General features: G+C 47.4%; 10 protein-coding genes across 10 annotated transcripts; 5 read left to right on the forward strand and 5 right to left on the reverse strand.

Annotated features, from left to right (window-relative positions):
• Positions 1-1,242: 1,242 nt before the first annotated feature.
• On the reverse strand, positions 1,243-1,713 carry N7481_008501 (uncharacterized protein; the record flags this gene model as incomplete). Its single annotated transcript, XM_057267720.1, has 1 exon — positions 1,243-1,713. One exon carries the CDS (start codon positions 1,711-1,713, stop codon positions 1,243-1,245), a length of 471 nt encoding a protein of 156 aa, XP_057118397.1.
• Positions 1,714-4,142: 2,429 nt separating this feature from the next.
• Positions 4,143-5,297, reverse strand: N7481_008502 (amidohydrolase family protein; the record flags this gene model as incomplete). The annotated part of the gene is made up of 1 exon (XM_057267721.1): positions 4,143-5,297. The coding sequence occupies one exon, from the start codon at positions 5,295-5,297 to the stop codon at positions 4,143-4,145; it is 1,155 nt and encodes a 384-aa protein (XP_057118398.1).
• A 725-nt stretch (positions 5,298-6,022) lies between these two features.
• On the reverse strand, positions 6,023-6,727 carry N7481_008503 (uncharacterized protein; the record flags this gene model as incomplete). The annotated part of the gene is made up of 1 exon (XM_057267722.1): positions 6,023-6,727. One exon carries the CDS (start codon positions 6,725-6,727, stop codon positions 6,023-6,025), a length of 705 nt encoding a protein of 234 aa, XP_057118399.1.
• A 140-nt stretch (positions 6,728-6,867) lies between these two features.
• N7481_008504 (uncharacterized protein) lies at positions 6,868-7,520 on the forward strand (the record flags this gene model as incomplete). Its single annotated transcript, XM_057267723.1, has 2 exons — positions 6,868-7,047; positions 7,329-7,520. 2 exons carry the CDS (start codon positions 6,868-6,870, stop codon positions 7,518-7,520), a joined length of 372 nt encoding a protein of 123 aa, XP_057118400.1.
• A 1,999-nt stretch (positions 7,521-9,519) lies between these two features.
• Positions 9,520-9,936, forward strand: N7481_008505 (uncharacterized protein; the record flags this gene model as incomplete). The annotated part of the gene is made up of 1 exon (XM_057267724.1): positions 9,520-9,936. One exon carries the CDS (start codon positions 9,520-9,522, stop codon positions 9,934-9,936), a length of 417 nt encoding a protein of 138 aa, XP_057118401.1.
• A 4,162-nt stretch (positions 9,937-14,098) lies between these two features.
• Positions 14,099-17,127, reverse strand: N7481_008506 (DUF3723 domain-containing protein; the record flags this gene model as incomplete). Its single annotated transcript, XM_057267725.1, has 4 exons — positions 14,099-15,927; positions 15,962-16,298; positions 16,359-16,657; positions 16,710-17,127. The coding sequence occupies 4 exons, from the start codon at positions 17,125-17,127 to the stop codon at positions 14,099-14,101; spliced, it is 2,883 nt and encodes a 960-aa protein (XP_057118402.1).
• A 469-nt stretch (positions 17,128-17,596) lies between these two features.
• Positions 17,597-18,214, forward strand: N7481_008507 (uncharacterized protein; the record flags this gene model as incomplete). The annotated part of the gene is made up of 2 exons (XM_057267726.1): positions 17,597-17,977; positions 18,038-18,214. The coding sequence occupies 2 exons, from the start codon at positions 17,597-17,599 to the stop codon at positions 18,212-18,214; spliced, it is 558 nt and encodes a 185-aa protein (XP_057118403.1).
• Positions 18,215-19,734: 1,520 nt separating this feature from the next.
• Positions 19,735-21,597, forward strand: N7481_008508 (uncharacterized protein; the record flags this gene model as incomplete). Its single annotated transcript, XM_057267727.1, has 1 exon — positions 19,735-21,597. The coding sequence occupies one exon, from the start codon at positions 19,735-19,737 to the stop codon at positions 21,595-21,597; it is 1,863 nt and encodes a 620-aa protein (XP_057118404.1).
• A 1,230-nt stretch (positions 21,598-22,827) lies between these two features.
• On the forward strand, positions 22,828-23,514 carry N7481_008509 (uncharacterized protein; the record flags this gene model as incomplete). The annotated part of the gene is made up of 1 exon (XM_057267728.1): positions 22,828-23,514. One exon carries the CDS (start codon positions 22,828-22,830, stop codon positions 23,512-23,514), a length of 687 nt encoding a protein of 228 aa, XP_057118405.1.
• Positions 23,515-23,730: 216 nt separating this feature from the next.
• Positions 23,731-24,825, reverse strand: N7481_008510 (fungal specific transcription factor domain-containing protein; the record flags this gene model as incomplete). The annotated part of the gene is made up of 1 exon (XM_057267729.1): positions 23,731-24,825. One exon carries the CDS (start codon positions 24,823-24,825, stop codon positions 23,731-23,733), a length of 1,095 nt encoding a protein of 364 aa, XP_057118406.1.
• Between the last annotated feature and the right edge of the window lie 1,510 nt (positions 24,826-26,335).

The following is a 26,335-nucleotide window of genomic DNA, read 5'->3' on the forward strand; positions in this document are numbered from 1 at the left end:
AGATGCAGTGCATATCTAGCTCTCGCTCCTGGCCCCCTTCCGTTGTCAGTTCGTCCTGGCTCCATCCGAGCTGTACTATTTCCAACAATATTTGAGTACTTTCACTCAGGGCATCGCCACTTTTCGGAACCGTGGGAGGTGAACGGCAACACGATACACTTCCCCAGCACTGATTAACGTTGTGATGCTTCGGGTGGGCCATGTGAATGACTTCTTTGACTTAAACTACATAGCATAAACACTCAATTCGTGGGTCCTAATGGCTCAATTTATACGCTCATTTCAACATCTGAGCTGTTTGGCTGATGGGAAATGCGTTCGCTCGCTACGACGTCGTATCTTTCCCCATCGGCGGGTAGTGTGTGGAGCGTGGGAGCCAGTTCTGCGTTGGCCTGCAAGTTCTCATTCACGTTTGATTTTGATTGAGCAAAAAGATTTTGGAGAAGATGTCCGAATATTCAAAAAGTTTGTTATGCTCATGGAGACTGGACACCATGAATATGGGCTGGGTTCCTTTCAAACTAATTTTCACCTCATTACTGGCTGGTTGTGGTACCGAATCGCTGTGGGGAGATCGTGGAAGCAAGAACTGATTTTGCTCCTCTTTCTGGATCTCTACGCTACATATTTGAGACGATCGTGGATAGAACGCTGGCTCCACACTTCAAAACCTGCTCTTAATATGCTCGATATCAAAGTAATCATCGACGCCGGCCTATCCGCAAGACTCTCACGGAAGTTAAAGAACAGCCATGCTTTCAAGAGCTAGCTAATCTAGTCTGATATTATGTAAACAAAATGATTTGATGTCTTTAGAGACTGGAAATTTGGAAAAGAAACCAGCTTTTGTGGACTTTCTTCTGGGCATAGGCTTTCTGCTTTCGATCGTATGGTTAGAAAAAAAAGCACATGTATGGAGGAAAAACTAGGAAATGCACTTCTTACTCAAGCAATTCGAAGCCCCGCTTATTCTAGAGGGCATAGTTGACATATCTCATGCTCCCATGATACTCAACTGCTTGTACGACACGGTTTCTTTCACCGAAGCTGACATGCGTGACCCCAGATCTCGCCTTATAATCTGGCTCATAGCTCCGTTTCGATAGACCAAGAACCCTCTGGGAATGGTATATGACTAGACCTGGTTGCTCTGCTCTGGCAGCTTACTGAGCTTCCATGTCACCTAATTGCTCCATGGTCTCCGTGAGTTTCTGTTGCGGTGGTATTATGTCATCCGGAATTCTAGAATGCCAACCTGGTTAGATAACTTATACTGTAGGAGCCAAATGAGAAGCCCGAAACGTACATCAGAGCTGCGCCATACACGCATTGAAGTGCCAAATGGCATGCGGTAAGCCCATCGTAAGACGGAGAGTTCGTAAGGGGAGTGGAAGAGAGCTCGCGGCAGTCTATGGTGCAGCAATACAACGAAAAGACATTCGACACGACCTCGCTGCCTAGGGAGCCCCATTGTTCAGCTTTGAACTCTTTGATGTTCAGAAGAAGACTTCCCATCTGTGCCATCATGCCAATGATTCGCGAATGCAGAGATATATCTCGCTGAACAATGTCAAGATATCTTTGGACGTTGACTAGAGCTTGATCCAGAGCTCGTCTAGTGACAGCATCGATGCTGCCACCCACTTTTGAAATCGAGAGTGTCTTCGGAATGTCTGGCTGATCTTGGTTCAGTAAAGACATGGATGTTGCCATGATTGGTTCCCACCTGGAGGTAGTGGTTATTCGACGTAAATTCAATTGACATCTCCGAATGAAAACACGGACGCTTGAATCTAGATGACAAAGATAAGATCACTCAGTTGTAGAAATGGCTCGGTTGGTTTTCCTTGTAGAGAACAGGAGATAATCAGGGCGGATTGCATGCATTTATATGTTCTTCGCCCATGACCTCGCTTTGGGCCGGGTGTCGTCCATAATGTGCAATGGTATGGTAACGAGCTCTGTCATTCCCAGGACTCAATAAGCCGACAGCTAGGCCAGGGCCAATCATTTCTACCAAGGCTATATGGTGCATGTGGGACATGCATGGACCCGATTGGCTCATTTTCTTTGGCAAACTTGATTTAGCATTAATAGCATCCAATGATGCTATAATTTGGACGACCCACATGCCCCTGGGAACCATTGCCTGATATCGGCCAATAATTTAAATGAAGACTCGTGTATGTGTGGGTATTGTAATCCATGGCACTAATTGAGCCATATCTGCTTATTGTAGTACCTCTTTCTCGCATTTACTTCGTTCCCAGGAGATTGGTGTGGATATTGCCTTGACAAGACGAAGATGACGGCAGACAACTGTGTTGAATTCCGAAAGAGGAAGTTGACCACCTTTCTTAGCTCTGGCTAATCTTTCAGCGCGTGCTTAGATTCTGTCAGCGCATGGAGTGGTTATTTACCACTAGCATGCGGTTGGTTACTCAGGAACCCACATTTCTTTGTGTTTTGTATGGTAAATTGGTTCAACCGGCAACCTCGGTGTATTAACCACCGAGTATACGCACATACGGTGGTATTTCAACTTGCCCTCGATCGCATGCATGTTTCGATTCGATCAATTAATCATTTTATCCTGAATTGGCTCCGCTTGATCTCATTCGCCCTGAATGCATACTAGTCCATACGCTTTTAGCAAGTGCTAATACATGATAACCACGGGCTTTACTTGTCAATTCTAGGTTTCCTCTCAGCTGGGAGTCGTAAATCAATTGTCCTTCAATATGACATAGTAAGTGCGATATCAAGATATGAAACGACCACCTCGCTAATTTTTCTTCCGGACAACGGACGGAAATGCTGCAATGTACCCATACTCACCGAGGCAACATATCTTTTTTCCTGGGTGGAAAATCGCCTTTGGATGACTTGAACTGGAAGCCGAACTTGGAAGCAGCGCGAGCCACAATACGTTTTGCAATCGCCACGGGCCGGCTCGACGCCGCTTAGCCATATCGACCAACACACATTAACCCTACCCCACCCCATCCCCAATCTAACCCTCACCAACTACCTTGTGCCAGAGATGATAGACGCGCTTCAACTGCCGAGGATAGGATTTTGAACACTTGGAGAAGCGCCTTCAAGCAAGTCTACTAACTAAACACTAACCCACAAGGACCCGCTAAGATATTGACATTTGAGATGACACAAACTGAAAGGATTCTTGTATGGGCTCCAAGGAGGCACAGCATTAGCGAAAGCATGTATATTTAGATCAGTGATAGTTGCCCTTTCGGTTCAGCCGCCGGGCGTTAATGAATTGTGTGTGTGTGTGTTTAACGCTGGGTAACATATCCCCACAATGGCTGTGATCACAGCAACGAGCCTCGGGGATGTCATTATACCTAAGTTCTTGTCCCTGTTTCCGAGTTCCATCGACACAGCGTTCATGATGAGGTCTTACATCATCAGACCCTGTGGCTGTTCCTAGTAGCTCGATGAGGTACGCATGGGCATGAATATCGTCGTGCTACTGAGTCAGGTGGCTGTATGACAAAATGATTCTATATGAAATGAGTGCTCAGTCAACAAATGTTGGTCTTATTTAATAGTTTTTGACGATTGGAAAGTGCCGTTGTTGCCAGCGGGAAAAGCCTTTTTCTTTTCGTCCCACAATGTCTCCACGTTTCAAAAGACTACCGATAGGACTGAGCCCCCCTAGTGTTAGAAACCGGCCGCGCAAAACCCCTGTTTTTATAGCCCCCTTAATGATCTGCTTCCTATTTCGCTGCGTAGGATTTTGAACCCGCTGATTTGCATTTTTGAGTGTGAGGGCCCTGTAGTGCTATTTGCCTGTGTGATCTTTGGTTTTCTATCTTCCTTATTTGTTTTGAGGTTTTTTATGGCATAGTGTTGTTGGATCACGACCCGAAGCTAAGCAGTTAGTTTGGGAGTTCGAAGAGATCTGGAATAGGTAATCAAAACGGCGAGTGAAGTTTTGATTAAGGTCGACAATATTCTGAATCAACTAATGCTGTATCACGGATTGTTTTATTCGTAGAGATAATCACACTTCATTATACATAGTCAAATGTACAGTAGCCATAGCGCGTGCAATTGATATAGCCACTGACCGGCACAAGTCGACTTAAAATGTTAAACCTCCAAAATAACATGCGAAACTAGCACTCATTTTCGAACTTTCTTCCACCGCACCACACTTGTCGAATATCACGCGTGGCTGATATTCTCTGCAAAGGATCGCTACCAAGGAGCACTAGGTTGGCTCGTTTGCCTACTTCGATGGCCCCGCGGTCCGTAAGCCGGAAGTACTTCGCTGGCAAAGAGGTTGCGGCCCGTAGAGCGTCAAGGTTGGACAATCCAGCTTCAACCAATAGCTCCAATTCCAAATGTAGGGATTCCCCGTGAGGGACACTGAAGGGTGAATTGGGTTCCTCATGGCAGTCCGTTCCTGCCAAAATGGGAATTCCAGCCTGATGCATGGCTGCCACGGAGTCTCTTGAATTTTCATACTTTTCAGCCCCTCCAGTTCTCCTCTTGGCCTGAAAGATAGCCCATAAGAGAGTTGGTTTTGACAAAAGGCCGAAGACAGCACCCAAGTCAGGTGGTTGGGAGACGGCTTTCATCATGGTAAGAGTTGGGACTGAGATACAATGATCTTCCAGCATGCGTGCGATCATCGGAGCATCAACCGCTTTGTTACGAGGAGAGTGCGTGATTACGTCTGCATGGGATTCTTGCGCCATCTGGAATGGAACGTATGCAGACGCATGAGCAATGACCATTTTGCCATGTTTGTGAGCTTCCTCAACCACGGCAGTCATTGTCGCCTGACTGGGCCCGGGAACATCCGAGATAATCTTCATGAAATCAGAACCCTCCTCGATACGCTCTTTGACGAAATTGGGAGCATCGCCCGGCCCAGATAAAAAGGCCGCAGGGGGTAATGGGAGCATATGGCTATGCAAACTTCCATTGATTGTTGCTGGTAATCCAGCACTCCGGATATCCGTTAATCCTTCGCGGTTTCGTAACCCGTTCATTTTGTCGGCAGGCCAGGTTGCCATATCTAAGCCGGTGGTGACACCCCACTTGGCCAGTTTTCGGAGGTGTCCGGTATGGTGAAGATGAATATGTGCGTCGATTAGCCCCGGCAAAAGTACACCTCCTTGGCCATCAACCTCGACTGCTCCCTCGACATGGTCAACGATAATCCCACTCTCAATGTAAACAGTGGTCGGCTCGGTGAGCTTTTCCCCGTTGAAGACCCGCACGTTCTTTATGGCAGTCGTCCCGTTATCAGTAGGAGCGGACATTTGGTGGCAGGGGGCGTTTAAACAGAGGGATTCAAAGGCATTCAGAATAAAATTCCACAAAGAATCGGAACGTGAGATGAAAAATGAGATACTTGTGGGCTGTTCTTGCGAGTAATATCGGCAGTCGGAGACCCGATTTCTATCATTCTGACGTGGGTGCGAACAAACTATGCAACGGTAGCAATAATTGTCACCTTTTAGCGGCAGACCTTCGGTGCCTGAAATCTAAGGTTGACAAGTATTTTTATCAATTTCCAGGTGTCCGCAGTGAAAGGTGAGGTGTCTCTATCAGTTCCCCCGGATGGCTTGTGGATTACGTTATTGGGTTCTTGGCAATGCCAAGATTGGGTCGAAAGTTGGGTTTTGCGGAAGTCTACCCTCAAGCTTTTGGCAGAGTTCATCTGGGCTAATGTATTAACCAATTCTTGCTTTAGCCCTTGACCTATGTAAAAAAAATTCGATCTGAAAATTCTTGTGCATTTTCGAAAATAAGGCTCATGATGGCCCACCCCGAATATTTGCAATCGGAGCCCCTTGTGCTTTTTTTGATACCCTCGCCATAGAAAATCAATAAAACATCGGAATTGTTGTCACGACACTAATGGCAGCGAAAAATTAACAGATGCCAAATCTTATTAGTTAACCCCTCGCCAAGTGTGGGACATGGGAGTGCATGACTTACGTGATTTCAAGAGGTGGATAACAACCCTATTACTTTCACCTAACTAACCATGGAGACTCTCATACGCGGCTGCGATGAAGCTCCTGAACTCAATAGCCAGATGCTCGGTATGTTCATCGATGAGAATCTGAGGTGATGCGACAGGGAAGATAATTCGCATTCTGAAATCGAACCCATTTTCTCTGTCTTGAAACTCCTGGAAACCGTAGAAAAAGATTGTCCCATCGTCTAGATAACAAGTAACAGCGAGTTTCTTGTCGTATGCAGAATTGCCATACTCTAGCACAAAGTCTGGTATCTCAGCAGTGATTTCGATGCGTACACGGCAGATGTGCTGCCCGATATTTTCAACGATACCAAGCGGATACGGACCGAGGGAATAATGCTCCGGATGCGCTGGTGCCATGTTGTCAAGATAGGGATGCCGTGTGCCCACAGATTTTCCGCTGGCGTCCACTCCTGTAAACCACTCTAGGAACTGAGACGATGTAATTCCATTGGCGCTGAAGTCAACACGAGACTCCTTGAATTGGCCGTTCGACCTGGCAATAATGTCTTTGAAGTAAGCATCGCCCTCCTCTATCTGCTTCGCAAGAAGGTCGAGCATCGGTTGCCCTTCAAGTAAAGTCTTCAAGTTTTGAAGACCTCTCCGGGCGACTTTTAACTCCCAAGCATCGATTTCGCTATTTGAAACGTTTCGGCCATTCGGCAGGGAACATTGGAGAGAAAAAGCCGACCGAGAAGCCATATTGCGAAATATACTTGAAATAGGATTTAATTGTCGCCAAAATGACGTACTCCGATGTGATGCTGAATCCTTTGAAGAGTATTCTTCCTTCAAGCATCTTAGCCGCATCTTTATAGGTTTATGATATTCGGCTCTCTACTATGTTACAGTACACAGCCGAATTCAATTCAAGCTCGGCGCGGACGAACGGCGGACCGAATACAGCAAATTACGGACCGATGTTACCGGACGAAGATAGCTTTGACGCGAAGCGGGATCAGGTGGAGCGCGTACAACCACGGAACTTCGGCATCCCCATTGCCCGACTCCATCAGAGTGTGGTTTGTGTTGACAAATCAAATCAATTATCCGAGCAACGTATGAGGTCTACAACGGAACTTCGGCATCCCATTGCCCGACTCTATTAGAGTGTGGTTAGTGTTGACAAATCAATTATCTGAGCAACGTATGAGGAACATTCCGGTACAACCGCACTCCGTTCTTCGGTATGTCGGTCCTTTGTGACTTTGGATTTGCCTGCATTTATTTTAGATGATGGATTACTTTGTCCAGTCATGGGAATGGAGAGGGAAACGCATCAATAGACGAATAACTCGACAAGATAACTTATGGGCGACAGTACACAGAAGAGTGTACGAGTGGAAATCCCGCTTCTGTGGAAGCCGTTGCCGATGAGCCTGTTGCTGCCGACCTTATGCTGCTACCGACGAGCCCTGCTGCTGCTGAGGGTTCCCCGGATAAATTCCGTCCGACGAAAATTTCTCTTGAGGATGTAGCTCTATACCAGAAATAGAGAAGCATGTCCCCAAAGAAGAGGGCTAAACTAACACGAACTCTTGTAGCAAGGGGTCTTCCAATCCCAGGGAAAGATGGCATAGTTTCCATCTTCGTCGTCTGAAGTTTTCTGCTTTGAATGTTTTTAGTGGTCTTCATATCCTATTTATTCTGCCGGGAATGACAGCTCTTAGTTCGCCCGGCCATGTTTGTTGGCCATTCTTCTGCGAGTGGCAAGCACCCTATATCTAAGGGCTGAAGAAGACGCGATGAATGCGCAGGCATACATAAAGGATATCGTTTCAGAGCATAGCTGATCAAAGCGTAGTCGCAATATCAACCCTTTAAACCACTCGCGTAGTACGCGTGGATCATCTTGCTGGACCCGCTGATAGTCATAGCGTCGAGAGAAAAGTAATTTGAGGTCTGGTGTACGTGCGATATACTGTAGTTGCTGACCCAATTCTTGCTGACTGGTTCGATTCCTCGCGTGGCGATCAGTAGATTAGCCATTTTTGCTACTACATGCGGGCTCGGAGCTGCCCCCCGTTCATCGATAGAAAAATCCACTTTTTAAGCGATTCTTCATCTCTTTGGGTCATCTTATGGCTGTCGGGGCGCGTATCAACGCGATTTGTGGTACCGCGGAGGCGTCGCGTAGCGTCGCTGCATCGCATATAGAGGTAAGTTCTTTGTTTTTAATGACTTGTATTGCAAATAAGTCGCGCCCTTCCTGGTGCGCTAAATCCTGCTCGGATATCTTGCGAATTGGCGACATGGTGGTTGGTAGAAAATAGACTTACGCGCGGAGACGCGAAAAACAAAGCGCGTGGTCGACTCGCTTGGGTGGCCCACTCGCATTGGAATTATGTCAGAGAAACAAGACTCTTTAAGACTCTTATAAAAAGTAAGAAATGCCACGGCGTTTTACAACGCGCCCGTTTCATAGCTTCGTGATGAACTTCCTACGGCAAGTCTCGAAAATGCTTTCCACAGAACAATTTAAACCATATATTGCCATTGGCATGGGAGCTGGAACTCTGCTCGTAGTCTATGTAAGAAGAGTAAAATGTATTCCACCCCCTTTCGGACAAGGCAACATGGCTTATCTATTCTCCAGATCTATTTATTTTCTAGCAGATCACTGGCCAGTATTCCTGGTCCTATCTTGGCTAGGACCTCACGTCTTTGGATTATCTGGGTGGACTACTCAGGCAGACGCACCAGTGTAATCCATGAACTACATAAGAAACACGGAATCCTCGTTCACATCGGGCCACAGGAGGTACCGCTCTCGTCTCGACAGGTTCTTTGCCATGCTGTTTCTGTTCGAAGGCACTTGTTGATTCGGCATGTGATAAGAAAAATGAAAAAGGTACATCAGGTGACCTCTTGGGAAATTGAGCTTTTAAGACCTAGGTGCAGAGTCAATAGACATCTGAAACGAGGTCAAGGCGGAGTTTGTCCCTGCCAAGAAAATGTGCCTGCATCAGGATCGTGAGCCTAGAAACTGGAGTGGCCATTTCCACACCGGACCCCCGTAGGATGCTAGCGCGAAGCACGATTAGACTGCCATTTGAGGGTGGACGTAATGATCGACCGGCCCGCACAAAAACCTATATTGATGCATTTAGTGATTTCGCAACATCGGCCGGAGCAAAAGGCTATTCAACCTCAATATAATGCAAATAATGCATTTTTGTCCTACTGCTCTTCGAAAGATACCATCTAATTAAACTATAGTCAGTCTCGCCTCTGTTTTAGTAGAACCGAAGTTCCAAATTGAAGTTTGATTGACCACTGCCACCGTCGACCATAGCAGATCGCTACAATACCCATTTTCGTAGCTCATCAAGCTTTACATCGAAGGATCTAGACCTTGCTTAAACAGGTTAGAAAACCCGATTGTAGTACCTATGGCAACTGCATGAGGCATTTCCTGCCGCCAAGGATCACTATTTGGGATCCTCCTCGATTGTCATGTGCGATTTGCATTCACCCCGGTCTCCGTTGCTTATATGACTGAGGTATGGCCATTTGCGCTCCGCGCTCGAGGAGTGGCTCTGTACTCCATGGTACTATACGCGGCACTTCTCTTCAATCTCTTCGTCAACCCTATTGCCCTTGCCGCTATCGCCTGGAAATACTACATCGTTTTTGTATGCATCCTTGTTGCCGCAACTATTACCATCTTTTTCACTTACCCTGAGACAAGAGGGTTCACTCTCGAAGAAATGGCAATTTTGTTTGACGGCGATGGCGTATATCGAACGGACCTCAAGGAAGGAGCCGAGAAAGAAGAGTTCACAGCTACTTTGCCCTCGTCAACCCACGAAGAAACGACCCCTTCATCATTTGCAAAAGCTCTTGCCAAGACCCCTGTTGATTTGACAAATACTGTGTTTAAGCCTGGGGTTATTTCAAGTCACTCGTAAATACACTTTGAGGCAGATTTTGGTGAGCCTTTTTTGAATGATGATTTAATTTAGTTCTCTCTAGCAAAGAATGGAAATGATTTCTGATTAGTATTCTAAGTGAACCTGCCTTTCTTATGTTGCCGAAAAGGAGTTGCAAAAGGTTTTCCAAGCTCTCGCATGCTCCAAGTCTTGTCCTTTAATTGCACGGCTATTTCCATCGACATTGCCAACTGTCAATTGTTTCAAACAGTGTTTCGAGTCTCATCATTGATTCAACGCGTATTTGAGGCCCTTCTGGTTTTTCTTGACAATCAAGTGTATCAAGGATTATCACTCACTATTGGGATAATTTTAACACCCTGCGATCCCACAGGAAAAGGCTGAAGACCTATTTCAACGTTCCTCAACGGAGGTCTGTCCGCTGTTGCTACATGAGGTACAGAAAGGTGATTTGTCGGTACCGTATTACTTATCTAGATCTCACGAAAGATTTTTGACCTCCCTCATATCCCTGAACCTCACCAACTCATTTCTGTTTTAAACACCAGACTCTGATTCTGCGAAACAATTCTCCTCGCAGATCTGACATGTTCTCCAATAATTCAAACGCCGTACAAATAAAACCGCGTCTTACCACATTCTTCCTTGCCACCATTTGGCTAGCTGTTGCCAGCCTCAGCTCCATAATTGCGTACTGTGCAAGTCTTCTGCTTGACCGCGCAACGCATGACCTAGCTAGTGGCAGCGGCTGGATTCTGGACATAGAGTTCAAACGCCTCATGAACACAGTCTTTGGTGGAGCACTCGCAGTGGCAATTCTTTCAGCTTTGCTTTCGACTTTTGGAACCGCTCTTCTTTTTCAGCCGAGATTACTGAGCAAGGACAGTCAGACTCGGGCTTTTTACGGCTGCATCCAACTTATGTTGAGCTTTCCTCTTGTATGTATCGAAGGTTACTGTACCTTTCCAGTCAAGTCCGCGGCTTTCAGTCCTCTTTCAAATTCTTCACAAGCCAGGACCATACTCCGTACTACGAGGTCATGTATTATGGCGCTACGAGCAAAGCTATCTTCGGCACTCTGGTGGCCATTTTTTATCTGGTTTATGTTTTCGCATGTCATTGATAAAGCCCCTGGTATCTAAAGCAGATAGAAGTGTCAATGAAATTTATTTTATTGCCATGAAGGACTGGCAACAAATGTTCACTGCAGATTCAATCAAGACGGACCATGGCTTTATTAGGCGGGAAGACGCCTTCAGTTGTTTCTTTCTGTCTTCAAGGTGATCTCAATTTTTGAGTAAATATGTGAGATAGAACACCATTATGTACAAAATTCCCACAACTGTAACGTGTCGCAAAAATCGCCTATATTTAATTTGGCATTTTGTACTTCTCAGGACACCGAATCGTGGTAACTGAAAAGAACCTTCATTAGATAGCAGCCAGGGTTTTACGCAAAGACGATATCAGTGTTCAGATCCTAATCTTTCACTTTCAGTAATAAAGAAAGTGCCATACGCCGATATTCTTGGTTTCCATCCACATAGTTACAGTAAATATACTGCTTTCTCACTGAAAAGACGTTAACCCGGCTAAAGCAACATCTGGATTTTGAACATAGTACAGTACCTCTGACTTCCAGTGAAAGAACATTGCTTGTGATATAAAGAGGCGCCAATCGATCACTGAAAGAAACAATCCTTCGTTTTTGTTGAGCTCCCTTTCTCTTAGACCCGAGAAGGATGCCCAGCGTCGCGTCGAGTGCCCATAATCCTGAGTGAACTTCCAACCCAGCATAAGAGCTGCGAGAAACATCCGTCGCTGACACTGTAGAGCCTGAAGCTCCTGGGGCACTTGAAACGGCTCAGTGGGAAACTTTTGCTTAATCGTGAACCGCAAGAGAGCTAGATAGTAGAACGTCGCGATGAGTGTATGATATGTTGTATGAAATCTCCGAAGGATATTTTTCAGATAAACCCGAAACCCCGTTGAAGTTTTGGGGCTATCCTTCGCTAGAGGAGACCAGAGGGTAACGAGAAATCTTTCCGAGAAATCTAACAACGCAATTAGATTAGGATCACGAGTTTCTTGGTACTAGATTACTTACCAATGAGATCTTCGATAGAGACAAGCCGTCTGATTCCTTTGTGCTCGCTCAAAAATTGAGCCACGACAATCAAATTCAGGGATAGCGAGAAAGAGAGATAGGCTTTTTGCCTGAATTTTGGGGGACAGGAAATGCAGAATTTCTATTCAGGGCGTTTGTAAGCATAGTTTGAAGTTGCTGGGCATCAACATACTGACCTATCAGTAGCACTCTTCGCATCCAAGACAAGTGAGCTGGTGCGTCTTTTTGCTTCAATCTCAAAGACGAGTTCAGCTTCATTCGATACCGGAAACAAAAGTATGTTGGCAGAGGCTAAGAGCTAGGTTGACGTATTCATATATAGATTGCGTCGTCTCTAGGAGATATATGTAGCTGATTATGATATTGTGCGTTTGATCGTGCTCGCAGAAAGAGTCATTAAGGATGAGAAGGGCTGGCATTTTTGCGGTCCATGTCTGATTAGAGGATGTCACGATAGCAGCTCTCTTGGTGACGAGAGTTTTGGTTTATCTGAAAAGCCGTGACTTGCCTCATAATCTGCACAGTCGCAGCAATTGTCGGTGACTGAGGGAAAATCTAAGGAAATCAACTCTCCAATTTGACCTGTTGCATACTGCACGGTCAAAATCGTGCTACTGCCGGCTAGACCAGTCTTCCCTGGGTGATGAACCATATCGAGTGTTTTTCCAACGTGGCTGCATCATTTTCATGTTGATCAACAGCTCTGTCCTAACATTCAAAGATCAACTGCTACCTATGCAAGATTTAGCCAAATTTCCTCGCAGAGGAATGGTACCTAGCTCGAGATTGGTGGTGAATGTTGAATCGCGTGATCGAAGCTTTTCTGCGGCATTCCCATGACTGCTTAAACGGTGCCAACAGTGGCAAACATTTTATCATATACTGTGTCACCAGAAAAACTTGTTATCAACGATGATAATTGATCAATTCGGTGATGAATATCTGACAATCAAAATCGTATAGATAAATCGGTATGTGCACTTGTCCACCAATATACTTTCGTATCATGTTGTTGAGATATTTTATTTTCTGCTTCCACTAGCATCAATGCCTGTCTGGCATGCTATTGTGAAGGTGTTGGTTTGCATTAAACATCATATTCCAGAGGCACTGCAAACAACACTAGTTTTAGCTCAGCAGGCAGGAGAGCATGGATGTATTCTGCATCTCTAAGTGCCGTTTTGACTCTTCTGACAGCAAATTTTAGAATATCACGAATCTCAAAAAGAACCACGTAAGCACTCGTGGTGCAATCTTTTTCCGTGAATCCCTATTGCCGGTTCATCTCCGCCTGCCAGGCCGGCAATTAAGGCGGCGAATACAGTCTCCCTATACGATCATCCCAAGACTTGTCTCCAAGAAACACGATTTACCGAATTGGCCGCCTCAGGGCCCCAAGAAACCGAAGCAATAAGAAAATTACTTGAGACATGTAGCTCGTATTATTTATGGCCTTCCGAAAGACGATTCCCATCCGACCCCTTGGCGACTCCGCGACTACAAACCTCCCACACAACACCACGCATTGCTTCGGCAGGTGGTATCGATACAATATCTTGGAGCAGCTTGTCAACCTTATCTAGCCATTTTTGAAGGATGCACCTCACGAAAAGGACTGGAAGGTCATCCTTCAAGATCTTTCGGGGAGATATAACCCTTGGAATACCGCTTCCGTGCCGCCCTGGGCAAGGCACCGTACTCGCTTCACAAGGAATTACCTCGAGAGAACCGGCTCACTTTCGATGACAGCCATTGCCAGATAGACACCGAGAGTACATATGAAAGGGCCAAAGTTGCGCAAATGCTTACACGTAATCTTCTCCACAAAGGTGGCTGCATTGCGAAGATACATCTAGATTTTTATGCTCATTCGAGGTTCTCTCAATTGGTAGCGCTTCACAAGAACAAGGGCCTTCTGGGAGACTTGTCTCAGAAACAGAGCCCTCTCAAAAGAAGATTCTTGTCCTCATCAGCTCCCCAAGAAGACATTCTTAGGAACCAATGATTCACATGAAGATACTGGTTGTACCGCGCACCGCCGGGCAAATTGTTTCATCGCTCCCCTGCACGTCCCACAACGCGAGCGGCCATTGAAATCAGTTTCTCCTCCTTCCCTAATCCTTCTGTAGCCGCAATGGCTTTCTCTTCGTGGGCGGAAATCAAGAAGATCGCATTGGTATCATCCGCTGTTGCTGCAGGGTAACAATGGGCTGGACGAAGGCACTTGAGGCTCACATCGTAGAGCGTATATCCTTTGCAGGAGTACTTCCGTGCGAGCCGCTCCATGGGTGATGGATCCGACCGGTCTACGAGGAGACAGTCTGATTGATTCCACTGACCTCGCTCGAGTGACCAGAATTTAATCTCGATAAGCTGTTGTGTAGACGCTTGGCAATTGGGGTCGGCATTTTTTGTTCCGATGTGCTCGATCTCTCTGTATGTTGCTTCCGCTTGCTGATCAGCAGAAGTCGGCAGTGACAAAGTCTGAGTGTGACCTGATTGAAGCAAATCTCTCACCGGAGCTTGATTATGATAGAGCAGATTGAGCTCTTCATTGAGCCGGTCGCTCTCCATCCTTTTTTCCAACTCCTCTTGCTCGACTTGGGCCCTCCTCAGGCCATCGAAAAAAGCTTCTAATTCTTCTGATCTAGAAGGATCGCTTTCTTCGGACAAGATGACCGTCTCTGAGGAACGTCGTTGCTGTGCTGCAGGATCGATAGGTGTCTGAGCAGCAATTCCGAGGGCAGATCCAGTGTCTGGGCTGGGTTCCTCTCCTGTTTCTCGCTCGCCCTGACTCCATTCGAGTGAGACTGTATCCAACGAGATCTGGGTGCATTCACTCATAGCATCTCCAAGTGCTGGATCAACTCCGGGTAAGCAGCTAGAAGGGACCATTTCCAGCACGGATTCGCTCAGTGACCCTCTGGGAGTAGAGTGATTTCCATCCGATGGACTTCTTTGATCAAAGCTGTCCTGGTCTAGAGCTGGCTCCAGAAAATCTAGGTCCATAGGCTCGGGTGCAATTTCTGAATTGTCAGTCTCGCAGCAAACTAGCTGGCGTGTTGTAGTGTTGCTCCTTCTGAGAAGAGATGACCTGCCTGATGTGTCTATGTGCCGTCCAGACGTATCCAAGCCCGGCGCACCCGGCACACCGTCCTTTTCAACAAACAAGGGCGATTCCACTACCTCTTCCAACCTTTGGTCTGCCTTCAAATTGCCGCATTTTCTGTTATTGATGGGATCAACCGTTGGCGACTTCCCCAAAAAGGCGAAAAAGACACAACGCCGAACAAAAAAGCTAGTGATTGTATCGGCGGCATCGACATCAGCATGCAATCGATCTAAGAATAAGAAAGGGGCATCTTGCACATGGGTGCGGGTCTGCGGAACCCCAGAGCGAGCGTGCGCCTTGACGGTGCTGTCTGCCAAAAGATCTCGCGAGGGACCAGGCCGATCGGGCACAGCTTCAGTAAAACAATCTACAATCCGGCGCACCAGAACATCAAACTGCTGGTCATCGTATCGATATCGGCCTGGTTTTCGGGCCTGGAGAAGGGCCGATCGTGCGATTTCGTGATCTGGAGAACTGCTCAGCAGCCCGTCAATTTCTGGGGACCTAAACCCGAGCTGGTGAGCAAAATGGGCCATGTCGTAAATCGCGCGCGGGTCCGGCTTAGCGCGACTCGGTTTGGCCAACAGATCATTAGTGTTCTTGGGGTCCGGGGGCATCAGAGGGTAATATCGCATGGCATAGAGCCATACCTGTTGGTATCCGGTCTCAAGGCATTCTGCTTCGGTCGCACGTATGTGTCGGAAAGTAGACTCTGAGGTCTGAATGATACACTTCCCTTTCTCTCGGTGATCTTCCTCGGACTCCGAGTCTGGGTCAAACATCGAGCTTGTGGCTTCTCTCACAGATCGGGGGGGATGGGCCCAAGAGCCGCTTCAGACAATGAGCGCAGCTCTCCAGGTACTTAAAATCCTCAAAGAAAGTGTACAAGGACGGAATGAGACCATCAAAATCTTTCATTCTGATCCATATCGCGCTTCGCTCGTCACCACTGAATTCGGCAAACACATGGCCACTGAGAACCAGCCCGCACGCCGTCTTTTTATCAGTGCGTGATTTACCCGGTGCCAGTAACTGCAGGGTGTGGACGGTATCTTGATCGATTTTCTTCATCAGACGCCGATCCGATACGACCAGAGAAGACCAGAAGTCCAAGATGTGGTCAACATAGATTGCTATCTCCTGAGAGGTGGAGAGTTGTGGTTAGCCAGCAAAAGACAGCAGCTTGAGCCTGAAACTCACCTCAACGCAGCCCGAGGCGATTAATCGATGAAGCAGGCTGATTCTCATTCCGCCCGGCCAAAGTCCAGGAATCGTCAACAATCGGTCAAATGCATGCCGGAGGCGACGGTTCTTTTTATTGTCGAGTTGATCTAAGCGTTCTTGATTGCTGGGTGACAGTCTCACGAACCATCGCTCTCGGAAAGCTTCGTTACCCTCGCCTTCATACTGTCTGATCTTGTGATAGACCTCCCCGTCGGTCGGCTTCTTTTGATGAGAATATTCCTCCACCAACGCGGCTCTGAGTTCTTCACCAATGTCTTGATTGACGGTCAGTATCGATCTGCTGAAAATCAAGGGTTCGTTACGTACCGTCAGTATAGAGATCAACCGTCCACCAGCGATCCGCTGGGGAGAGTACCTCGACGCCAGCTTGTATGCGATGACGGCCATGAAGACCCCTAAGTTGCCCCTTCCGAAATTCTAGCCGGGGGATATGGCGGCCTTCGGTTGTCAGCAATGATTCCTGTAGAACATTCGCCTTCTGCAATGCCTCCGCGAGGTTATGTCGAGACACGGTCGCGGGCACATGGTTTTGGACATCGAGGCGGCGACAACGATTCTTACGAAAGATGTTTCGTAGCCGATCCAAATTTTTGTGGTCCAAGTCCCGTGGCAAGGGAGGTTCAATTTGGATTTGGCGGATGCTGACTTTGGCTGCACCAATGTATTTGAGTCGTCGTTCTGCTGCGAGTCGCACCTCTTGCTCGGTGAAGACGTGTCGAGTCATGGTGTCAGGATGGAGATGGGTTTCAGAGTTGGTTTGGTTTTATTGGGCGTGAATGCCCAGATATATATGTGTGTTCATAGATTCCCTTGTTGCGGTGGTTCAACGTTGGCACCGCGTTTCTTTGCCTGTGAGGCTGTGACCCAACACCCTAGTGTTCCAAATGCGCATGCGCGAAATGCCCATTTAAATTGACCAGATTCTCTCTTTGCGTTTCACGCTCCTCTTTTCTGGTTACAACTATTTGCCCAAATTATATCCTGCTTCCATAATGCGAAAACTTGGCGAAAAAAGAGTGACAAGAATCCAGGCCGCTCAGGTTGCATTGCTCCGCCAGCCGCAAACCCGAACAGAAGTATCACCGATAACTGACCTCAAGCCCCGCCCACCACCTCTCCATCTGGGACCCGCACCTGGAAAGAGGCCTGCGACCTCCTCAACCCCAGAATAAACCGGCAAGGAAATTCGGTTGATGCCCAGAAGCTCGCCTCGCCAGGAGACTAAGCAGTGGGAGAGCGATAGCGGTCCGGGCATAACAGCCAGAAACGAATCTCCCTGGGATACTTTCAGAAAGTACTACGATTGTGATTTAGCTGGCCTCGTCGCGGTATGCGTTCGATCCTCTGGTGACCGCGGCGTCTGGGCGGTGCGCCAGTATCCTATTGAGGACGCTGACAAGGTTCTGCGGATCCTCCGCTCCGTACGCCATAGGAACCTGGCCTCCATTCGGGAGTGTTTCCGCACCAAGGATATTATGTACACGCTGGGTGAGTTTGACCCTCTCGTTCTGGATCATATTGTCGCTTGTAAAGCCTTCCTAGACGAGCGGGAGCTGGCAGCCATTATGTCTCAGGTTTGTTCCTCATTCCCTCCCACCTACCTGTCAAATGGCAAACATGCTGATTCCGTACAGCTCGTTGACGGGTTGTTATATCTCATGACCAACAACTTTTACCACACATCTCTGGATTGTACTAGCGTCCTCGTTAATCTCAATGAGCACGTTAAGATCGGTGGGTTCAATTCACTGATACCTCCAAAGACAACCCTACCTAACGAGGCATGGCAGCACGGATCGATTGCTGTGTAATTCGGCAAAGGGGTATAATCGACATCAGCGACCTGGCGCCAGTCTCGAGAATCATGATGGAATTGATGCAAAAATAGGTCAAAGAAGATGGAGCAGTAGGAATTAATAATCTCGACCGCTGGAGAACCTGCCTGGCTGCGATCGAATTTCTCTGTGCGACGACCTCGGCAAGCTCTTTTGAGGAACTGAAAGAGATTTGTCTCCCTTGTGTTGACTCTAGAGCGAAACTCTCGAATAGTGCTAATGGTGTCTAGCAACGCCTGCTGACGGACAATCAATGCTGCCCAGGGGATCTCATCGGCCTTGCATGGTTCGCGTTGATTTCGAGACGTACATTTTACTCTTACACGCCCGGGCCACGTTGAACTATGTGAGATTAGAGCGGGATTTGAAAACGACGCCCCCTACTCCGCGAGCCACAGCGGCGGTTTCTTAACCAGCGCAAAAAATGCATACACGGCACAGTGCCCGAAGGTCGTCCTGTTCATCATTGTTGAAGCTTTTGGTCTGCTGTTTGAAAATATACGCGTTTCAATTTTGATAGATGATATGTTCCATTCGGGATTGCGGGGAGCCCCTCCCCCTTGCGTCGGGTTCACGATATTCCGTGTTGGACATCGCACACAGATATCGCTCGTTTATTCCCTCCCTCGAAAGGAACATCGCCATTTCGAGGGAGAACCGGGCTCTCTCCGCAAAGGTTTCTTCTCGCCCACCGTAGAGCCCCTCATGTATGTACCACGCATGCTTCCGCATAGCTATCTTCCCTACTAAGAATTTACGGACCCGCCTGCAGCCCTCACAGCGCTGTAGCCCTCTGTCAACGAGGCCTACATCGCCAGTGTTTAGACCGCAGGTGCCCCGCCCGGGCCAAAATATCTTGCTCGTCTGCATTTGCAACAGTGTACCAATGGTTGGAATAGAAACATGTTTACTGTGGCGGACCCACCCGCTACTGGCGATTGATCAGGGTTCTCTCAAACAACTGGCCAGACAGGAGAATGTGGAAGACTCTGTTTTGTGTCAGGACAAAACCCCGAGGATCCTCCACAATTTTGGATAAGTCAGCTTGCCCATTGGTCATATATTTTACACGTATAAATTGCTAATTTTGAAACACTATGGAATCGTGATGAAGCGGAACGCGATCACGGAGGATCGGAAGTCACAACCCCGTCGCTCTCTTGGCCTGCCTATTCGTATTTCCAGTTGAGCAATCTTTTGAAGGCCTCACGTTTCAGTCCTGCTTCGCGATAACCTAGAAAAACACATATTTCCTTTCCCCCCTTTGCGTCTTTTCTCTCGTCTTTTGGGGTAGCGAAGCTCAATAATGAATGATTTCAGATGAAACCAATTTCCAGTCTCTCAGCCTGTTCCCGTCCGCGGACCAACATGTTCCCCGCTGTGGATCTGAAGCTCGTTTGGCGGTCATTCGTCCGTGGACTTCATGTCATGAGATAAAAGAAATACCTTTGACAGCAAAGGGTATCCCATACCACCTAAAAAAACCTTCTCTCACGATGACTACCACCCAGCATATCAAATCTCGGTTCCCGGATCTGAATTTTGTCAAGCCTATACCAGTTCATGCCCACCCGAGATACAGACCATTCAATGTCAAATTCGACCCGAAGCGCGATTTCCTGCCAAAGGGCCATGCAAAAGAAGAGGGGCGGAAGCAAATGCTCGTCGACTCTATTGTTCACCGCGATACAGCAATCCCTCTTCGAGATGGGCTTCATGTGTATGCCGACATCTACCGCCCAGCTTCTTCGGATGAAGCCAAGGTTCCCGCAGTGATCTGCTGGAGTCCCTACGGCAAGTCTAGCATTAGTATCGATATCGCTTGGCATCGCTCCGGAGTCCCCAAAGACTGGACATCCGGATATGAGACATTCGAAGGCCTGGACCCCGCAGATTGGTGTAAACGGGGTTATGCAGTCGTGAACGTTGACGCCCGCGGCGCTCAGTTCTCCGAGGGATCATTCTTCTTTTGGGGTGATCAAGAAGCGGAGGATATTTATGACACTATCGACTACTTGTCAAAGCAGCCATGGTGCAATGGCTCTGTCTGCATGGGCGGCAATTCATACCTGGCAAAAGCTCAAGTCAACTACGCCTCCAGACAGTCCCATCCAGCGTTGAAGGCATTGGCTCCCTGGGAAGGGTTTACGGATATATATCGCCAACTTCTCCGTCGCGGCGGCTTTGCGATGCATAACACCTTCGTGTCGAAATACCAATGGGGTGTCGCTGGCAACCATGAAGTTGAGGATATGACCCAAATGGTGAAAACTCATCCGCTTTTTGACGAATACTGGGCCGGGAAGAATGATGAAGTTGAGAAAATCAATGTCCCCATGTATTTGTTGGGGTCTTTTTCCAACCCTTTCCATGTTTACGGGTCCTTCGATACATATCGTCGCGCTGGTTCAACGAAGAAATGGATGCGCGTCCATGCAACATTCGAATGGTATGAAATGTACGAGCGCAACTCGAACGATGATCTGCAGCGCTTCTATGATCGTTATTGCAAAGGAATTATGAATGGCTGGGAAACAGATACGCCTTCTTTGCGCTTGTCTCTTCATGGATTCGGAACTGTTCCGAACATTGTGGAAAGACCGGAAACCGAGTTCCCACTTCGCCGACAAAGGTTGCAATGCTACTATCTCGATGCGGCTACCGAGTCAATGAATCTGACTCCTCGGGACCGCAAATCCTCCGTTTACCACGACGGACACGGCCTTGAGGCATCTACCTCTGTAAGTAATCAGACCGTCATTTGCTTTTTCACTTTCTTTCTGGGTCGACACACTAACAACAACGGCCAGGAATTTGTGCTGAAATTCGATGACTACACTGAGATCGCCGGATATGCCAAGGTCCGCCTGTGGATGTCCTGCGAGCAAAGAGATGATATGGATGTTGCTGTCCAACTCCGTAAGATTGATGAATCCGGCAACCTGTTAGAGGGTGTCAACTTCCCGTGTCCGATACCAGCAAGCGCGATCCCCGATGCTGAGACATCCAAGCTTTACGGGCCTCAAGGGTTCCTCAGAGCGTCTTCCTCGGTCTCCCTTGACCCGACACGATCAAGCTCGGACGGACAGGAGGTTTTTTATCGACACGATCGAGAGGAAAAGATCACCCCAGGAACTATTGTTCCATTGAATATCACTCTGTGGCCCACGGGTATGGTTTTCGCAGCTGGGGAAGGCCTTCTGCTTCGCATCGGAGGTCACTTTTTGAGTGCGCCTTCGGCCGCAGCGATGAAGCCCGAGGAATCTGAAGATGAGAATGTGGGCCAACACTACATCCACACAGGAGGTGAATACGATTCGTGCCTTGTACTTCCGGTCATAGCCGGAAGCAGGCCTTAAGCCGACAGTTTACCATCAAGTCAGTCAAAGCGATATTCCAGATATGAACATCTTGGGCATTATCGCCGAGGCGACAAGGAAATCCTAACGCTCATTACATACACTTCGATACTGATATATCAAAACAATGTATATCTCATGTCACAATTGAAGGTGGAAGTAAGCCGGTTGCGACACGTAGCCCGAATAAATGATGTTCAAAGTGTAAAAACACATGCACTGAAGAGAGAGAGCCGCAAGGAGAAATCTCTAGGAGGCCTGCTCGAAGGGAAGTGAGAATATGTAGCGATCAACGCATCAAGAACTGACCCTTGAGAAGTCTGAGATACTAATATGCACGGTCGGTTAACCCTGCAAGTTAGGTTGCCCACTCGCAAACACCAATAGACGCGAGGAGCACAAAATGCCCATCAGTACCAATCCAATTGGCGGTCCATATGACTGACCACTGTCTGCCTCGTCCACATCTCATTTGACTGTTATTCTCACAGGCGTTTTATTGGTAATAGCCCCCACTCAGAAGAGTGTAATATGAATTGCTACAGAAAAGGCATCTTGGATTCGGCCTGATGTCGAGCTTTGATCCATGACAATTGGGACTTTGTCTACTCCCGGTACCCAGTCTACTGTGCTCCGCCACTTTGCCAAATTTGAAACACTGTCCCATTCTGCCCTGTCTCGCAATACCTCAATCGTTGAGAGGAAAATAGTCAAAAAGTACGCGGAACCTAATGAGAAAAGCACATCAACATACAAAGTAACATCTGCCCTGATTTCTTCAAGCAACACCATGGCTAGGGAAAATATTCTTGGTCGAAGAGGGGCCGGGTGATGATATCTAATGGGGCTGACCCAGTGCCCGCATTTGAAGACTGCCCTTAACAAGCCCCGTTATCACTATACCGCCACCATGGATGGACCCACAGGCGACGTATTAATTGAATTTACTCCACATAGTGTCCTTTTTCAGGAAATTCTTCATGGAATCAATGCCATTGATTGGGAGCGTATATATCGAATGTGCGCGGACTTGACTTTTTCGTTCGTCCGCGGACAGAAACACGACCGTGCCGAAGCGTGCCGATCGCAACCTCATATCCGGTACCTAAAACACAAAATTACTTAAGAGAAAAGAAATCCCTACTTAATTCTTGCATATTCGAGTCTCTCTCCGACATAGGCAAAATCGATCTCAAAACCATTTATTATTCATTTCTCTGGCTCAGCGGCATGGCTTCTACACCCTTCGCCATCGACGTCCTTAAAGGGCCTTCCAGCAACCGTGCCACCAAAGACCTCGAGGCGGGATTCGCACGTCGATCAATGATGCTGGTTCGACGACTGCTAGGCGAGAATAGCTTAATCGAACTTCTTCGTGAGGAAACGGCGGCTAGTACCGAATGGTGGAAACAAGCATGTCTCAGCTCGAACAAAGAATGGACACCAGCCCGCATTACTCTTTCCGTACGAGGAGTTCTTTCAAAGGAGTTCATTCAATGGTTCATTCCCGCACAGGGTGGCATGCTTCCTGAACCCGAGAAGCTTGCCGCCCACCCCGAGCATTGGGTTGTTCGCCCTTCGCAAGGCTCTAAATCAATGACTGTGTTGGAGACACTTGGCGAAAGGCCAACCTTGTTTACGCTGGCTTTCGATGTGCAAGCTGCCCATTTTGTTCAGAATGAGCCAACCTTCACTACCAAGATGACTGGTCGAGGCTATCTCGAAGATGGTACCCCGATTATGGAGCTATACCACCAGTTCAGGGACCATGCGGACGGTCAGGGATTTGACGTTGACTTGGCGATCTATTTTCCCGTCGGGGCTGGAGAAGACGTCGTTGAATGTCACCGTCAGCATCTACTCGTCGAGTTCAGCAACTGGTCCAAGCAAGCATTTGATGCGAAGTTAGCGCAATGAACGCCTTTTCGTTCGTACATTGACACTCAAACCCAGAAACTTCTTTTTAGCAATCTTGGTTTCTTCTCTTTTTTTTTGTATCCACACACGATAAAACATGAAGACCGTTTCAACCTACCCGACGCAAGATCGTCCACTTAGTCAAAATACCTAAATCTTATTCCTATCGTTCCAACTTAGGTGATAGGCTATACATGCGGTTTCAAATTTGTGCGATCACGTATTTTGCAGATCAATGGAAGGCTCTAGAGACATGTAGGAATCTGGGTCTGGTTGAAAGATCTGCTCGCTTGTATTGGGAAGTCCGAGAGCTGACAGAAATTCCGAAGACCACTCATCATCCGCTTGAGAAGTCTGCTCGTTGCGTTTGACTTGCAATTTCCCGATGAGTGGGACATAGAAGGCTATTTGGCATACATTCAGGCTATTTTTCCTTCCACAAAGCAGATCATCGAGGGAACGAAGCGTGGTAAACCCGTTATAGGCAGTGCAGGAACCAGAGTGATAGCCAGACTTGTCTTGAAGAAGCTTGATCACTTGTCCAGCCTCGTTTTTCATCTTGATTTTATCCATGCCGACTTCCAAAGAGCACAGGGAAGACATATGAGATATAAGAAGAAGAGTGACTGCAGCGGAGAACGCTTGTATGTCCAACATTTCAGAAAGAAAGAGACCAGGTGGAAGCGTTTGACTCAACAACTGATATCGTTGTACCATCGACTCACACGCGGCCACACAAGCCAAACAATTGAACAAGTTTTCACCGCCTGGGCCTTGTCGTAGACTGAGAGGCAGGTGGATTCTCATGGCGACATAATAATGCAAAAACTGCACTATGTGATCAGGGTGAGCATTGTTTGTACCGTGCACTCCCCCTGACCACCAAGCTTCTGGGGTTTGGGAGGCAAGTGCTTTCAGCTCCCTAGAAAGCTCCAAAGTAAATTCATAGTTCTTCGTTCCAGATGCATTGAATTTGCTGATGAGATCAAGATCTTGGATTTTATTGGCTATATCTGTCAGGCGACAGAGATACACCCGGGTTTGCACGATGCCATTGATGGATACAGAATGGTTGGCCAATTGTTGATGACGACCGGTTATTGGAGGAATGTTGAGAACCATCCCCAACAGTCTGTCTGCAGCACATATCAAATCCCATAGCCGCAATTTGTTCATGACGTCTTCATCAGTAGACTCGGTAGCAGAACCGATTTGGATGACTTGAAACAGGTTGTGAAGTCCTAACAACTCTGCGACCGCAATAGCATGTCGTAATTTTAACCACGCTTTATGGATGTTCCCTCGGCCCATTTCCCTAACATCAGTCAATTAATATGATGGGCAAAGTCGAGGAACGTGAAATTCTCACAGCCTGATGAATTGCATCAATAGCGAAAGTCCCTCTATTGAGCCCGTCAAAGCATCGAAGGCCAAAATTTTGTTTTCCACCGTGGCAGATATGGCTTTTGAAAGCGAACGTTGTCGCTGCCGTTCATTGAGTTGAACTTTCATGCTCACATTTTCTGGCGGCAACTGCTCGGTTATCATAGCAACGGTAATCATCCAAGAAGCTAGCTTGATGGGATCAACATTCATTCTATGCATCTCTTCATAGCTCGCAACAACTTCCTCTCCACAAGTTGTGCCGCACGGTAGTGGGAAAAATGACTGGAGCATACTAAGCCATTCGGAAGCTGAATCGCTATTTTTTGATATTTCGTCTTTCGAAGGAATCAACACCTGTAGCGACTCTCTTGCGACGGCGAGTAGATGTGAAGCGCTAGTAATACCATGACCTTGCATGGCGCGGCTTTCCGAGGGACCTTCCACACTGAGCCAGTCATTTTGAAACAGTAATCGCAAGTGGAACGGTTGCTCGGTAATAGACTGCTCCGAAATGGAAAGACCAAAGCCATAATCTCCGAATCTTTGCTCGACACTCACACCCTCGTTCTGTGTTGCTTGGAAATTGAGTTTCTGTTGCATCTGGCGAACAGTCTCGGTCAAACTTAACACTTTCGATTCAAGTTGAGCGACTCGTTGCTTTGAAGAAAACCTTTGGGTCTTTGTTGACCGTGTAGAATGTGTTTGGGCAATACATTCCAAGCCCTGTTCTTCACACCGACGGCATGTCTGTGCATTTTCAAAGCTTTGAATACACCGGATCTTTCGACGTCTGCCTACTTCTGTTAGACTAACAACGAAAGATGTAAGTAAAGAAAGGTAAATACGGTCACTCACATTCTGTGCAGCTTTTTGTACCTTTCCTGATTGTTCGACCTTCCCCTGTCATAGCTATTTTCCCATTCGATGATTCTTCCAGTGCCTTTTAGAGAGACAAAAGGGTTGGCAGTCGTCCTACACAAAGCGGAGTTGAAACGCAAGTGGCAAAATAACCAAAGGATCTTCGCAGGCTTTCTGTCACAGATAATGAATGTAATACTAAGATCATCAATAATCTCAGCTAAACCAGGTTTCGCGAAAATATTAGACAAATTGACTACCCCTCGGCATTCGGGCTTCCGCGTCTCCGATGACTCCGCTTTTATCTCCGCGTTTCAGTCTGCCTCTCCGATGCCTCCGCTTCATCTCCGCGTTTCAGTCCGCCTCTCGGTCTTCACTTTCGTCGATCCCTTTCGCTGTTTTGGCTTTGGTGCGCCCATTGAAGCTAGGAACACAATTTGTGAATACCAATCATTTTGCGTGTCTGGTTGACGTGCACTTATTGATGATTCACATTAAGCATGGTGGGTATTTGAGCACGTTTGACGGCCCAAGGGAACCTGAAATTGCGTCCGTTTCTGCGATCTTCTGTCAAGGA

The sequence above is a fragment of the Penicillium waksmanii genome (genome assembly GCF_028829765.1).
Source record: "Penicillium waksmanii strain IBT 27052 chromosome Unknown utg000008l:1.0-5622682.0:1.0-5626561.0, whole genome shotgun sequence".
NCBI classification, from domain to species: Eukaryota; Fungi; Ascomycota; class Eurotiomycetes; order Eurotiales; family Aspergillaceae; genus Penicillium; species Penicillium waksmanii.